This window comes from Brassica napus, chromosome C9, assembly GCF_020379485.1.
Source record: "Brassica napus cultivar Da-Ae chromosome C9, Da-Ae, whole genome shotgun sequence".
NCBI classification, from domain to species: Eukaryota; Viridiplantae; Streptophyta; class Magnoliopsida; order Brassicales; family Brassicaceae; genus Brassica; species Brassica napus.
The window spans coordinates 12,233,539-12,250,397 of NC_063452.1; the positions used below are offsets into that span (position 1 = coordinate 12,233,539).

Genomic DNA, 16,859 nt, shown 5'->3' on the forward strand with positions numbered 1-16,859 from the left:
TTATGGTTTGTTTACGTTATTTTCTCTGTCTGATTCAGGCATGAGTTTTTAAAATGTGCATAAATTATTTACTTAGTAGATACTGTAAAAAATTTAAAAACCTGAAGGTTTGAATGAAGTAGAAAGCAAGATTTATGAAGTGCGGACTCCCATTGGCTGTAGTTTCAGCTATGGAATCCTTTGCCTCATTACATCAAATTATTTAAACATTTATAAACCTAAATACAAAAATGTTTATATAATGGCCAAACAAGGTATCCATATAAACGTTTTACATAACTGTCAAACACAATAGATCCCCGATCTTACAATCAACATTTCATATTTTACAAGATGGGGAGATGATTCTAACGTAAATAGATACAACAAATAAAACTTAAAAAAAAAACATTCGTGAAAAGGAAGACAAAAGAGTTGAGTTTTGTGACATTAGGTCTTAAGAGAAACCTTTAAGACTGATTTCTTGAGGTCATCGTATCGATCTCTTTGATAATCCACGAGAACACAGAGTTGTCTAATTGCTTCTCTCTTCTCTTCCCCTAAGCTCAACAATTCAATTTCTCGTCCCTTCACATTGATCTCAAGCTCTTTAATTCTCGCTTCAAATTTGGTCACAACCTTTGCTAGACTCAATTTCTCTGTACCTTCTTCTGCAAGTTTCTTCTCTAGCTTAGATAATTTCTCTTTCAACAAAGTCTCTTGAGCTTCTCCGCATTCTAGCTTTGCAGCTAGAGTTTCCAACTCGCTCTTCTTCTCACACACCCAAATCTTCGCTGAATCAATCTCTTTTGCTAACCTAGCAACTCTGCCCGTGTGTTCCTCTGCTTCCTCCAGCTTCTTGGTCGATCTTGTGTACCCTTTTTCCCAAGTGTCTTTGATTCTTTTGAAATGGGTTTGGTAAAAGAGCAAACTCTCTCTAGTTTCTTTGTTTTCTTGAACAATGTCTCGTATTTTGATATATTCGTTCTTGCTCTCCAAGTGTATTTGTTCAGCTACATGGATCCTCCTGTACAGTATCCTGATATGGTCTTCTATCTTCATCCGGAAATCTTCAGCTATTTCTTCCATTTTCTTCTCTATGGCATTTGGATTCAGCTTCGAGTCTCGGCTTGAACCAAGTGACCAACGCTTTGATTGCTTCAGATCTTCAGAGAACTTGTCAATGGTCTCTTTCTGTTCTTTCACAAGTCTTTCCTGATCCTTGATTTTCGCCGATAGCCTGCAAGATAAATAGAGGTGGATCTGACATTTACGGAGCCATAAACATTTTAATGTTAATTAGTTAAAAATGATAATTAGGAATCATGTGTCCTACTCCTATGTATAATAGTTCTTTAAAAATTTGACGAGTAAGGCGAATATGACAACAGGCCATTTATATAAACCAAGTACTTAAAATTCTAAATATTCGTGAAGTTGAATCAAAATGTTTATGTTGTTTTACCTGCGAATAACATCATCTTGTTGCTTCAGATCTTCAGAGAACCTGTCAATGGTCTCTTTCTGTTCTTTCACAAGTCTTTCTTGATCCTTGATTTTTTCCGATAGCCTGCGATTTAAACCAATACTCAAAGAGTCAGATGTCCTTCCAACGTGAATTCACGTAGACCATCGCGCCACCATACCATACAAACATGGTAGGATGAACCAAGTCGCAAAGCAGCTTAATTTGGAAACATTACTTGAGTGAACGTTACCTCGAAATTGAATTAATTATTGAAGTTGAATCGTAAATGTTTTGTTGTTTTACCTGTTAATAACATCATCTTGTTCCTTGGCCAGTTTCTTCTGATGAGAAAGTTCAGCGTCCAGTTTCTTGCTCTTATCTTCATTTTCATCGGTATTTTTGATCTCTCTTTCCATCTGTGATGATTCAAGTTCTGTGATTCTTGTGTGCAGCTCCTTATTTTCTTCTCTAAGATTGTCAATCTCTTCATTCAACTTATTCCTCTCTTCATCTGTTTCTTGTTCCACACTCCTCCCTTGCATATCTTTCTCTGTAACTTGTTCGACTTCCTTGTTCCGCAAGGATTCAAGCTCATGTTTCAAACTACTTACCTGATCCATCAAGCCGTTTACACGTTCTTTGTCCTCAACTCTCTTGACTTGAAAGCTTCCAGTCAATTCCGCGTTCCTCTCGCGGAGAAAACCAATCTCCTGCTCCAAGTTTCTCAACTGGCACTTCAAATCTTCAATCCTCGACGTTAAACCTAACTCACTCTTCCCAAACTTGTTCACAAGTGTCGATATCTCATCTCCTGTTTCTTTCAAAACCAGTTTCAAACCGGAGATCTGAGACCTAAGCCCTTTGTTCATCTCTCCTAGCTGCTTACTTTCGCTAGCTTTCATCTCAATCTCTTCTTCCAAATCTCCCTTACGACGATCACACTCAGCTTTCGCCTCTCCTAGCTCTCGCTCTAGCTCCTTCACGCGTAAAGCCAGTGCATGTTCTTTCTCTTCAGCCTCGTTCCTCAATGCTTCAAGCTTGCTTCCTTGCTCAACAAGATTCTCTATATCTTCCGATGAAGCAACGCGCGATTGCACTTTACTTCTGCCGCCGCTTCTTGTCGGATCCAAATCTTGTTGAAAATCATCAATGGAAGAATAAAGAGATCGACAATGCTCTTGGAGATCGGTAGCAATCGCTAGAAGCTCTCTCTTTGAATCTCTTGGGATCTTGTTTTTGTTTTGGAGGAATTTTAGAAGTCTTGACACTTTCTTCTCAACTTCTGTAGAGACAACAAGAGAACTAACCAAACCCTTACATAAACAATTTTCAAAGAACTAAAACAAACATTTTCATTGAGCATTTTATTCAAACAAATCTTACCTGTTTTTGCTTGCTCCATTTCCAAGAAGTTAAAATAAACTCTCAGGATGCTTGTTATTGTCTCTGCATTTGAAAGTGCAATAAAGATTATCGATCCAAACAAAAACCAGGAAGAAGAGAAAAAAAATTCCTACAAAATCACAATGAAGAAAACATTTTTTTTCCAACGTATGCATTGCTTTGAGCAATAACGTGTAGATAATGTAGTACTCGTTTTGAATTACTTTTTCCTCCAGGACATGCATGAATCAAGAAGAAATACATACTACACCCATTAATTAGGCCGGCATTAGAGAACAAGTAGGTTCAATTTTTTCACGTTTTCATAATATATATGGATCAAATCACAATGCGATGAACCAGCTTTTTTTCTAGGGACGTTGATTTTAGGTACGGAATCTAGAACGAGCTGGAATATTGCACATACCCTACGCAACACCACTTTATCTATGTTGTTTGGTCAGAAACAATCGAATTTCTCAGCAAAATCAAAATCTCTAATACATTGACATTTTGACTTCTCCAGAAAAGGGTTAAAAGAATTACCAGGTAAATCTAAAATTCAAATGGTCCTTTCTCCGCAGTCCTCGGAGAAATCTGATTTCTTTGAATTAGGAAGAGAGAATTTTAGCAAAAAGAAAGATAAATATTAGGGGCTGGTGGTGATCAGAAGAAAAAGGAAAAAAAAAAAGGAAGTTAAATTGAATGGCTCACTTTGGACTTTATATTTACATAAATAAAAGCCTTTGTTATTTTTGTAAGAACTAACCGGTTTAATCCGGTTAACCAATATCTATTAAGTAGCTCAAAACCTATGTTTCTCGTAAATACATGTTAAAGAAAACTCAGCAAACATTTGCGTACCATTTACCATTTTTACTATATAACCACTAACGATACACACATATAACGACGTCCAAAAGAGATGGCAAGCAAGTTATAGCGTAAAATTAAAAATAGCCAAGGCTTGTTCGGTTTCATCGAGAGTCTTTTCATTTTTTAAAGTCAGCACAATCGCTTCATCCATTACATTCTTTGGTGATAACAGAGCCAGTCATGACATGACTAACCCCGGTATCTTAGTCGGGGTTCTTAACTCATGATTTAACATTTTTTTGTTTTACATTTTTCGGTTAAGAGACGGCTTTTATATCTCTTATTTAAGAGACGGTTGTTAGCTTTTCTTAGTTAAAATTTAAGAAAATCTAAGAACCGTCTCTTACCCGAAGCTAACTGTGGTTAATGGTAAAAGAAACAGTGATCTATAGACCTCCAAAATTATTTTATTTTTATTACATTTTTTATAAATTATTTATAGTCTTGAAAATTTTATAACCAGTCCTGAGTGACAATACCACATAGTACAATGGAATATTGTTACTCAAACACATGTTCCTTTCATCTTCAACTTGGATAAACGAATACTATAAATTTTTGAATTTTTATTTTTGGTAAAAATGTTGGTATTATTACTAGTTTTCCATGACAAAAGGTAAGACACTAGCAGCATATGAGAGAACAAGAACAAAGCTAACTAATCTAACACAACTCTAAGGAAAGAAAGACTCACGTTGGCAAGGACTGAAGTAACACTAAACCAGAAAGCTAAAAGCGTAAGCTATATATGGATGAGACCACATCGGTTCACAATAAAACTTTCAATTTGTTTTGACTTACTGCGACAAACAGTCAGAAATAAGATACCTGAGAGTCCATCATAGATACTTTATATATATAATATGTCTTTGTAAATTGTAATTATACAGTACTATATCATAATCGCGCGCATGCGCGGATAAGTTTTTATAATAATGTTTATTTATTAAATAGTTTTAACATCTTGCAATCCTACAATTTTTATCGATTATAAAATGACAAATACAAATGTTGGTGTCTTAAATATATCATTGTTGTTGAATAGTTAACATATTACATCTCATTTTAATTATTTTTAAGACTTCATATGCACAAAAAGAAATTAAGTTTTGCGGCTGACACAAATCATCAAATCCAAATAAACAACATCGATTGTATAATGACGAAAGGGGATTAGGTTTTCTGCTCTCGATTTGTTTATTATTGACTCTCCATAAGTGATTTCATATTCTATCTCTATAAAGTTGTGTTTTCGGTCCCGTCTTTGTTTCATTGATATGAGTTAAGTTTCTTTTTTTTTAACATCTTCTATGAATTCAGTGAATTACAGAAGTGTAAATTTTTAAAAAATAGACATCTGTAAAAATTAGTCTCACTCTAGATACATATCTAAAAATCAATTTTTGAAAAACAATCACTGGCAAACTATATTAATAGGTTAATGTTCAAATCTAATATATCAAGTTGTTATAGAATATAAGTGCAGCCTCGAAATATAAATGTCTTTTAATATATATTCACCAGCTCGGTTTAAAAATCATCTAATTCAAGAACAAAAAAAAATTACTTATTTCACCAGTTCAAGTAATATCTGAATCCGAACGGGTAATATCCGAACCCGAATGGATATCCAAAAATAACCAAACATAAGTATACTTAACCCTATATTTCTAGTTTACTTCTCTCATTTTATTCAAAATATTTATATTAATGATGCTTATTGCTCAAAATTAAATAATATACATATAATTATGGACAAAATCAATTGTTACTCACTTAAAATACATATCAATCTCTTGTTTCTTGCATTAACAAAAGTTGCATTTGTGGAAGCCCCCTTAGTCCAATGGTTTGACTAAGAGTTTATTAATGCTTCTACACCATCAGATACAAGTTTCAATTCCCGGAGAAAATGATTTATTAAACAATTATATAGGCTACGGAGGAAAGACTTACAAGGGATCTTCAACATGGTGCTAGTAAACTCGGTCAGACGTGATCTTCGTAGGACGGCTCAGATGATGCAGTTAGGCGTATAGCCTTATAAGGCATGTTGTATTGTCGGTTGTCGTGTATTGTCTATGTAATTTTTCTCATAATTGTAATATCATAATAAATCAGCGTTAAAAAAAAACAAAAGTTGCATCTAAATTTTCAAAACAACAACTAAATTAGTGTATTTCTAACCTATTAATAGTTTATTCTTTTAAAAATTAGAAAACCAGTTAAGTTAAAATATATTTTAAATACAAAAAAACTTTAAAAAATGAATAATTTATTTATTTTTTCTTCAAAATTTAAATATTCGAACCCAACCCAAAATATCTGAACCTGAACATAACATACCCGAACCCGACTCGAAATGTAGAAATACCCGAATGGGTTCCATACCTTTATACTGAAATACCCGATATTAACCCGAACGTGTATCTGAACGCCCACTCCTGCGATATCATTTGTTTCTTGCTTGAACAAAAGAAAGTTAAACCATTGAATCAAAAAAATTTCAATGTGAGACTTTTACCAATTTTATTAATTTATAGTCATTTTTAAAATTTTAAAATATAACATATAAGAAAAAATCTAAATTTTTTTATTATATGCCTAATGTGATTGTTTAATTTCTTTTAATAGTATAAAATTAAACAAAAAAGAGAGAGGTTAGAAAAATTGATCAAATATGTATTATTCATAATCATTAATTGTCATATGTTAATAATTCCGTAACTTTTATTTAAGAAAAGAAAAAATATTCTTTTGTACAGTACTAATTAATTTGATAGTTAGTTTAATAAAAATATATGTTTATATGGACCAATTTATTTTTCTAACAATTCTAAGAAACATTTTCATGATGACATGTGGCTACGAAAATATGTTGTAATGCTCCGGTATTAATATACATGGATTACATTCAAAAATACTTTCAATCTCCTTTAATAATGTTTTTTAATTTGCATGTGAACATGGTGAACCGTGTAACAATTTCCATGCATCAGTCCGGAGGTCCATATCAGGATTGTAAAGGCCCAGGCCCAGGCCCGTTTAGATCGTCCCTTCTCTTACAGTTAGGTTAAAAAAAGGTGGAGTTCTTCTGACGGCTTGTTTCCTTATTTTTTTTATACCTCCTCCGACTTAAAAGCCAGGACCTGCTTCAAGGACCAAGACCTCTACTGGATCAATGGCAACATCTCCGAATGAACCAGATGATGGCACTGTTTCGGCTAGTAGTTTTTTCAACCCACATCTTATGAAAAAGTGGGAAGCTCTTTCATCTGTCAGACACAAACTGAACCCTAACAAAGTGGTTTGGACAAATGAGATGTTGAAGGATAGGAAGGTTATCAATCTCGATGCCTGGAATCAAGTTGGAACATTTGATGAGAGGATTCAAATCATCAGAGAAGCTCTAACTTCTCTAACAATTGAGGTAAGTTTTAGATCTGTGGGTGCTCTCATGGTATGTGCTTGGGGTTTAGTTTCTTGTGAAAATCCAAATGAATCTGTGTTTGGTGGATTATGGGAGAGTTCAAAGGCAAGAGAGCTTGAAGAGTACACTAGACTCTCTGATGGAATACTCTGCAAATCATCCAGATGGAGATCCCCTCCTGATGATAAAGATCTGATCCTGTTTACCACAACAAGCAACGGTGTAAACTGGGTGAGAACGGCATGTTTTTACTGCGCTGCAGTGTTGAGACTAGCTACCAAGGAGCATGATGCTCTTGTAAAGGCTTGGTCTTATCTTCCTGAGCATTACCAGAGTTTTTACAAAACTCCCTTAGAGTTTAGTCTCTCACTGAATCACGAGTGCTTAAAATGTCTAAGGAGACTTCTTCAGAAAAGTACAACAATTCGCAACTCAGTAGCTCCTTTTCTTTTAGCATTCCAAGAGCTTAGTGGAAGCAGCAAGAATCGAGCCATCTGCAAAACGTTGTTTGAGAGCCATCTGGGGTTTACAGGACTTCATGCTTATACTCTGTTTATCTCAAACGCTAGTAAACTCGCTGTGCCGCACCATGTGTTTCGTCATGTACTCCGTCATCACGCTGCCGAAGAAGGCCTAGAAACAATCATGGAGATATTAAAACGCTACGAGGATCCTTGCTTAGACGAGGGTGATAGAAAGTCTAAGTGCACATGGATTTACTCTAGGATATTCGACTCAGATATGTTTGGCAGTCTGCAAACGAAGAGGTGTGTGTTTTTAGCAGCTTTACTAGCTGTCATTGCAGATACCATTGGAGGAACATCATCATCAGGAGGAGGCTCAGGTCAAGCTTCTAACATCAAACAGTTGCAAGGGTATATTCGAAACAACCAAGATGATCTTCATCTGTGGGCTGGAAGAATAATTGCATTCTGTAAGGAGTTTAATGAGAAGGAATCAACCAAGAAGTAAATAGACAACTCCTCTACTGTGTACTTTCTTATGACCTACCTAGTTGCTTTTCTTATTCTAGCTTTGTTAAGGGAGATACCGTTTGATATCAACCTTGAAATCATTATGTACTAAAAATGTTCTGCACTTTCAGTTATTGTTTAATACATAAATAAATAGGATCCCTAATGTTAACAACTCTACCAAGGATAGATATATCTCTGCCACTATCATTAGCAATTTACCTATCATTCACGTCTCTAAAATCCTAATTCGAGAGCTTGTTACTAACCTCATCTTCCTACTGAACATCCTTTTGCCAACCATGGCGTCCTTGATCTCCCCTCTTTATCTTCGTACTGCTTCTCAAACATCACCGAAGAGCTTCTTCTATGCTTAGCTTATACTCCATTCCTAAACTTTTTTTCCATCTATGCCTCAACATAGACCCAACCAAGCCATGAACTGCTTCCTTGCGGTTAAACCCAGCTAATGCCTGGCAATTTGCCTCCAAAGCTCTCTGAAACACCATCTCTAAGCATCTCTACTTCATCCCATTTCCCATATCTGGCATACACATTAGAGAGCATAACGTTGTAAACACTTCTTCTCTCTTCCTCCTCGTTCTCTCTTATCTTCTCTGCTACAACTTCAGCCAACTGAGCATCCTCGTGAACTTCACAACATGACAACAATGCTCCCCAAATCCCAGTATCAACCGGTCTTGGCAGTGACATCACAAACTCAAATGCTTCTTCCACTTTTCCAGCCATTCCCATTAGCTTCACAATGTAAACATGATGTTTCGTCCTTGGCTCAACACCAAACTCCCTCTTCATCCTCATGAACATCTCTTGACCTTCGTGTAAAAGACCAGAATGGCAACATGTACAAAGGAGAGCAGAGAAAGTGACCTCGTCGGGTTGCAATCCCATCTCAAGCATCTCGTCGAACTTTTCAAAAGCAGAGGATGCGAATCCGTGCAAGCCGAGACCCAAAATAACAGAGTTGAACGAAACAACACTCTTCTCTGGAACTTTAGCGAAAAGAGTCATCGCTGAGTCAAGAACCCCGCATTTTGAGTACATGTCTATAAGAGCAGAGCTAACCTTTATATCAAGTTCCAGCCCTTGTCGAATAACATAACTGTGCACCTCTTGTCCGTAGAGCGAATCCGATAACTCAGCACAAGACCCTAATACAATCGCAACGAGAACAGAATCTGGCTTCTTACCACTCATTCTCAGCTCATTAAACAGACACAAAGCCTCCTTGTGGTGTCCACATTTCGAGTAACCGTTTATCAAAGAAGAACACGCAACTAAATCAGTAGGCTCAGAGATGCCACTAAACACACCACAAGCAGAAGCTATGCACTTACACCTCGAGTACATGCTCACAAGCGCACAACCAACATAAGAATGAGAGTCTAGATTCACTTTCAAACAAAACCCATGGACAGACCGAGCAACGAGTGTTAAACCAGGATCAATCACTCCAGTCATCAAGGCTACCATCGTATAACAATCAGGTCTGTTCCCTTGACGTAACATTAAATTAAACATACTGATTCCTTCGTCCCAATATCCACAACTTCCATATCCAGAGAGCATAGCATTCCATAGAGGAACATCTGGCTCTGTTACTGAATAAAACAACTTACTCGCTTCAAACGTTAGGCCAGCTTTTGAATAAGCTTTAACAAGTGTACTGCCGCAAACTTGGTCAAAGCCAAGACCAGACACAATTGCGTTTCCATGGATACACCTAAGCCCCTCTGTATCAGAACTCTCTGAGAAGCCACGAGCTAAGCACGCGTAGGTGAAGCTATCTGGCTTCGTATCGGAGCTAAGCATCTGAGAGAAGAGTGAGGAAGCGGGGCCAAGATGATGAGATTTAGCGTAAGCTCGAATCACAGAGTTCCAGAGGAAAACGCTTCTCTCAGGAAATACGTCGAACAGTTTGCGTGCGGAGATAAGATCATCGTTTAAGGAATAGCATCTGACAAGCTGCGTGGCGAAATAGGGATCACGCGCGAGTTGGGACTTGGTAACGAAGCTATGCAGCTTCTGTGTATTCAACTTCGTTTGAATTTTTCTAGAGAACTCGTTGATAATCAAACGTAATTGCGACTGCGATGACATTGCAGAAGCTAGAAAAGTATCTAACAAAAAGCAATGTTCTTAAAATAAGTTTGCCGCGGCAAATTATGAATTTCTTAAAATTTAATTTATACAACTTAAATTTTTTTTAAACTGTTTTAAATTTTAGTTAAAATTAATTTAAATCAGTTAAATTAAACAATAATAATAGTGTAAATCCACAATTCGTCTAGTTTATTTTCTTGCAATTCATCAAAATAACTCTGTAACTAAACTCAAAAATTTTGAAACTAAATTAATTTTTACAATTCATTAATTTTTATAATTGTATAATTCATCAAAATAATTTTTATACTTCAACAAAATAATTTTATAATTAAAAGAATTGAAACTAAAAGAGTAAAAATTACAACAAAAATATTCAAGAGTTTAAACTAAAGTTGTCTTTTCGAAAAACTTTTTGTCTTAATTTAAGGTTCTTGCGAAAAAAAAACAAAAAAAAAAACAAGAAGTGTGTGTGTTTTAAAAAGCTAAGTTAGCTCAGAGTCTGAAGCAGGGCCAGAGAGATGACATACAGTCGGAAAAAAATCAAATATCAGAAACTAGAAAATCAACAAGGGGAAGTATCTAACGAACGAATTGAAACTAGTTAATTTTTCACACACAAATATGACAACAAGTGTGGGTTTCAAAGGCTAAGTTAGCTCAGAGTCCGAAGCAGGACCAGAGAGATGTCTGCGTCTTCCATGGCCTAAAGGACTCATAGGACTCAAAGGCAATCTTGTATCCTTCCTTGCTTTACTGTTTCTTCCAAACGGACTTAACGGCAATGTCACTTTCGGTGCTGGTCTTGGCTTTACTGGCGATGATCCTGTTGACCGTAAACCTATACAACATTTGAAAAAGAGTTTAGTCTTTAGAACTAAGGATCATTTTGGTAGTGTAAAATGTAACTAACCTGCGCTTGAGTTTCTCCTGAGTTTGGCCATGTCACCACTTTTCTTTGAAGCTGGTGAGATCTTTTTCTTAGGAGCTTCTGAGTAAATTGATCTTGTATCTGACTCTGAGTATTCAGATATTGCATCTAAGCACAATGACTTTGTATACTTTGGCGTTGTTGTTGGTGGATCCGAAACGCTTTCTGAAGCAGACTCACCTCCTGTGTCCGAACTCTCTTCTTTGCTCAAGTTTGGACTCATCTTCTCCTTCTCTGCGACTCTATACGAGTAAAGCTGGAACGGTATTTGCATCACGGACTCCGCGTGAGACCCTGTCTCGATTGAGAACTTTTTCAAGAATCTTGCTTCCAAGTCCCAGCAATCAACAAGCGGAGTTTGGATTTGGATGTGACCCTGATCCGGATTCACAACTAAGAACTTCTTTACGTAGCGGAGTATCCGGCAAATGGAAGAGAAAGTCGGACGCTGGCTAGGTTCTGAGTGCCAACACCGTCTGATAAGACTAACGAGGTATTTAGGAGAAGGGAATGGGAAGAGAGGTCTATCTCCCCTTCTTATGTTCTTACCCATCTCATCTCCTTGTAGATGACTATCTTCAAATGGTACCTTACCGGTTATAAGCTCAAAACACACCATAGCAAAGCTATACACATCAGCTTTATGAGTAAACTTTGATCTCGGAACTGTTATACCTTTGAGATCTTGTTCCATCTCTGTTAGAACCTCAGGTGCATACCAAATCACAGGAGCAGGAGTGGTTGGTCTAGAGGAAGCTCGAGTAAAAGTTTTGACTGAGTTCAAACCGAAACCGGATATCTTGGCGTGGAAGTAACCTTCGGTGTGACTTCTCTCTTTCAAAAGAATATTCATTGGATTCAAGTCTCCATGGAAGATCTCGTTTGAATGAAGATACTCCATGCCTCGCGCGATCTGAAGCATTATATCAATTACAACGGGAACAGAGAAGAGATATCTTCTTCGAGGTCCACAGTTCTCCTTCATGTAGCTTTTCAAGTCTTTGTGCATTAACTCCATTACCAGAGAACATTCTTTCTTCTCTTCGTCATAGAATCCACATAGGTACTGAAGTATATTCGAGTGACATAGCGATAACAGAGAAGATATCTCTGCATCCAACGGCTCAAGATCTCCGAAAAAATGTCTCAGGACAAAAGAATCACCTAACCATTGAATCTCCTTGTACTGACCACCACGGCCTAGTCTCCTCCTCACTTGGTAATCTTTAGAGCCAACGAGTATCGAACTCGGGAAGAGCCTACCGTTAAACTGTTCCAAACCGGTTAGTTTCTTCAACAGAAAGTCAGCTAAACGCTTCTCGGTTTTCCCAATCTCATCGCTCTTGGACTTTCTCTTCTCTTGTAACGCCTCAACTAGATTCCATCTGTCTTCTCTCCATGAATGCTCAAAGCGGCTACAAATATCCTTGGGAACCAGATACTGTTTCCCAAACCTCCACTGAAACAGCTTAGGATCATTCCACTCTCTATCGTACTTTCTAGAGAAGACAACTCTCCTTCTATCCATCTCAGAAGGGTCGAGACCAGAAATCTCTCCAGCTGTCTCTATCGCCTCGATCACGGCGGGAAAGTAACAGAACAAGTTGTGTATGTGAAACTCAACACAATCTTTGTTCTGATGAAAGTTGATTACTTTGCCCCACCAATCTTTATTAGACATGCAGCTTCGAACATAGGTTTCACCTTCTCTAAACACTCTGTAGAGCTCTCTCAAAGGCTGTTCAAGGGCTCTCCATTTGGAATGCTTCTCTTCGAGCTTCAAGTTTTGTCTGATCTCTTCCGCTACGGTGTTGAACGCCAAACTGAAAATGTCTAACAACAAACAGCATTGTCTTTGGTTGATCAAGATATCGTCTTGTAACACCATAAGCGCGTTTAAGCTTCCAAGAACCTCGCCGATTTGCCTGAACTGCTCCATCAAATGGCTTTGTACAAAGTAACCAACAAAACCGAACTAGGTTTGATCTGATGATGGCTTGAGCCAAAAAAAAAAACATGAAAAGAAAATCATAAATAGAGAAAAATTCAATTATATTTATAAACCATTTTATCATTTGAAGGGAAAATAAAAACAGAAGAAAGAGAAAAACCTGAAATGAAGATCCTTGTTCGTCAAGGATCGATGAATTCTCTTTTGGAATATTTCAAATCACATCGTTGAGTAATCGAATCTGACAAAAAAAAACACACTATATCTCAAAATTATGGGTTGAAAACTAAAAAAAAATTGAGAAGAAACCAATCGTTAAAAAGATTGAAGATATTACCTATATAATAACTTTGAATCAGAAGAACCTTTCAATACCTAAAGAAAAATATAATTAGGGTTCAAACTAGACAAACAAATCTCAAAAAAGTTAGGGTTCCAAATAAAGAAACCAAAACCAATAGGAAAATAGAGATCTTTTTACCTATATAATATAACTTCTAATCAGAAGAGGCTTCAGAAGAGAAAATAATTTTTCCTTTCTTCTCTTTTGGGGTTTGCTGCTTCCGAGTCGTCCTAGAAAAGACTCAAAGGTTTTCGCTGTCTCCTCTGTAACGGTTTTTTTTTTTGCAGAGAACGCAGAAAATATATTTTATTATTAATTGCATGCAAAGTGTAACGTTTTGGTCTAAGTTTGATTTGGTTTGCGTCTGGCCGTTGTTGTCCGCCATTTATGTAGTGTTCCCGTGACTTTCGTCCTAATAATTTTATCATACAATGTTTTTTTACCATAAATACGTCATGTAATTAATTGGAGTTTATGGAGTCCTGGGAGATTGATTTGTGAAAGAGTGTAACTTTTAAAGTTTTTTTGAACATTATGGATTCTGCAAATATGTATACTCTGGTTTACATATTTTTATTATAACTCTGGTTTACATATTTTTATTATAATTCTTGTTAAGGTAAAATAAAGTAAAGTTTTTCGTGATACTAGGGAAACATGAAGCAAAAAATTAAAACAAGAATAAAAGATTAAAAGTAGTGTATTATTGATTTTTAGAGCACAAATTACAACATATGGGTTTAGTGCCGCATGTCTGTATAATCGAAGTGTAGAATAATTGATCCCTTTGTTCTAGGGTTTAAGAACTTTGTTTTTTTTTTTTTTTGGTTTAACCTGGGGTATCCCGGACCTATGGAAGGGCCCAGACTAATCCCCAAGGGGAGGTGCAGCCCACGGATAGACCCTCTCTCCGGGTATGCAAATGGACCCTAAAGCATGGACCCATATCCGTGTGGGGGTGTCCAGAGACATCATGAGGTAGTTCCCTCCGGCAGAGTTCGATCTCGCAACCTGGGTGCAGGAAGGAGCCCGTCCTTACCATTGGGCCATGATGTTCCGGACGTTTAAGAACTTTGTTTATAAGTCTTTTAGTTGAAATTTAGGTTAGATCATCCAATATCCTAGAATATGGAAAATCCTCTCTTATAGAAAATTTTCTATTTTACCCGAAGGCAAAACCAGCTCGGAAGCAGAAAATCGTCTGAGTATGAAAAAAAAGGGTATTTTTCAAAACCAACCCACAATTTCTAGTCAAACCCAAAACCAACCTCTTTTTTTTGGTCATTACTATTCATCAATAAAATTTTCATACTATCCCTATGTTTTTGAATTATTCACAAAATTGCCATTTTTATTTAATTTTTTATTAATTTCGAAATTAACAAAAAACCAAATACACCCTAACCATTTCTTCTTATTTACAAAAATACCATCATCATCAATTTTTTCAACCACCATGAACCACCATTTTTGAGCTCTAAAGCTGAAAAATTCAATTTTCAACCACTTTTTTCTCATTCTAACCCAAAAAACTTCATTTCCTCTCATATCCTCTACATTTCCATCTAAAAAACTCTTATAACTTTCATTTTCATAATCACAAACTTCATATTTTCGAGTTTCTTCATTAGTGAATAGTCAAAGATGTTTCTTTTTGCTCATATTTGGAGTTTGGACGGTTGAAAAGGTTGGAAACGAGCTTTACACAGAAAAAAGTAACTATTTACATGGTTTTCGTTCTTTTTCAGATCTGTGTCGCGACGGTAGACTGTTTTGTATGTCTACGCCTCCGTGGAGACTTACGATGCAGTCTATTTGTCAACGCACAAGTTAGTTTTGCAATTGACTAAACAAATTTTTTTTCTAACGCAGACTTCCCCAGTAGTCTCCGTCTTTACCTTTGACAACAAAAATAAAACTTTCGGTAGACTTACTAAGACGTCTACCTACAAGAGGTTAGTTTTTCATTTGACCTAACTTTTGACTTTTCAAAATAGACTTCAACGGAAGTTTACAAAATGTAGACTGCCAACAAAGTCTATAAAAGGTCAGTTCTGCATTTGACCAAAACTTTGACTTCGTTGAATAGGTTAGTTTTGTTTTTGATCAAAAAGTTTAAAAAGCAATCAAAAATTTATTAAATTGTAGGCTTCATATGCAGTCTTCTTATCTTAGAAAAAAAAATGTAGACTGTATATAAAGTCTACTTTTTTATTTTGGTCAAATGCAAAACCAACCCGTTGGATTTGAGAGTAGACTTCACAAGAAGTCTACACACCCGTAGACGTTCATTTCAATCTACTGATTGGAAGTCAAACTAGGTCAATTGCAAAACTAACCTCTTTAAAAAAAATTCAAACATGTAGACTGCATATGAAGTCTGGTTCTGAAAGTCAAATCTTGGATGAATTCTGGTCAATTGCAAAAACTAACCTTTTTAAATTGTAGACTGAAATGAAAGTCTACATGTACAAAATCACAGCTTTTTTTCAACTGTAGAAAGCAACCCGTAAAATGGTCAATTGCAAAAACCAACCCAAAGAGTAGACCTATTTGATAGTCTACGTCTGTAAACTGAAACGAACGTCTAGATCTTCAGAGACTGAATATTAAGTCTGCATAGAAAAATCTATAAAAATGTTAATTTGTGTATTATGCATTAAGTTTTTTTTTAGTTTTTTTTTGTTTGACAGTGTGTGTTACTTAATCCTAATGAGTTTGAGTGATTTTGAAAAGAAAAGTTTTTATAATTATGAAAGTGTAATTCATTTGATTTCACAATATTGTTAGCTAATAATTGTAGACGCATTTGTAAGTCTTCGTTTATAGTTTTATGAAGCATGAAATATTTCTTTGCTGATTATGTAAACCTGTATTCTTTTGCAGGAAATGGCTCAGATACCTGTTGTATACGGAGAATGGGTGGTGAAAGGCTCTTTGCGGGAGTTTGTGGTCAATAATCGGAAATGAGGGAGAATGTTTCTTATGTCGGGTGGTTTTACACATGGTGAACTTCTTGAAATGGCACTAGAAGATTATGGTCTGGACAAGAAAATCGAGAAGGTGGTGCTAACATATTCCTTACCAGACGTCATTTTACAACAAATGGCTCCGGATACTCCTCCTATGCATGTCACGAATGATAGACAAGTGCGGAACTTGATCGAGTTAGCTAAGACACACTTTGTACGCCTTTGTGTATCAAGTCAGAGCCAACTAGAAATTTTTGGTGTTAGATAATAAATGTAGACGTCTTTGTAAATCTACAAAGGTAGACTGCAGTTGAAGTCTACGTCGTAAATTCTATTAAAAGTGCAATTGTGTATTATTCATCATATTTTTTCATGATTTAATTATTTTACAGTGTATGTTAGTAATTTAATTGTCTTGGGTGAATTTC

At 36.2% G+C, this 16,859-nt stretch overlaps 3 protein-coding genes across 3 annotated transcripts; all 3 read right to left on the minus strand.

Annotated features, from left to right (window-relative positions):
- LOC106392090 (COP1-interactive protein 1) lies at nt 1-4,134 on the minus strand. The gene is made up of 5 exons (XM_022713225.2): nt 3,377-4,134; nt 2,831-2,893; nt 1,751-2,729; nt 1,445-1,549; nt 1-1,219 (listed from the first exon to the last, which is right to left on the minus strand). Exons 2-5 carry the CDS (start codon nt 2,847-2,849, stop codon nt 430-432), a joined length of 1,893 nt encoding a protein of 630 aa, XP_022568946.1. The 5' UTR covers nt 2,850-2,893; nt 3,377-4,134; the 3' UTR covers nt 1-429.
- Nucleotides 4,135-8,047: 3,913 nt separating this feature from the next.
- Nucleotides 8,048-10,750, minus strand: LOC106392087 (putative pentatricopeptide repeat-containing protein At1g64310). The gene has a single exon (XM_013832861.3). The coding sequence runs from the start codon at nt 10,229-10,231 to the stop codon at nt 8,567-8,569; it is 1,665 nt and encodes a 554-aa protein (XP_013688315.1). The 5' UTR covers nt 10,232-10,750; the 3' UTR covers nt 8,048-8,566.
- A 63-nt stretch (nt 10,751-10,813) lies between these two features.
- LOC106395468 (mitogen-activated protein kinase kinase kinase 7-like) lies at nt 10,814-14,704 on the minus strand. The gene is made up of 2 exons (XM_013835917.3): nt 11,148-14,704; nt 10,814-11,075 (listed from the first exon to the last, which is right to left on the minus strand). The coding sequence occupies exons 1-2, from the start codon at nt 13,102-13,104 to the stop codon at nt 10,885-10,887; spliced, it is 2,148 nt and encodes a 715-aa protein (XP_013691371.1). The 5' UTR covers nt 13,105-14,704; the 3' UTR covers nt 10,814-10,884.
- Nucleotides 14,705-16,859: the final 2,155 nt, after the last annotated feature.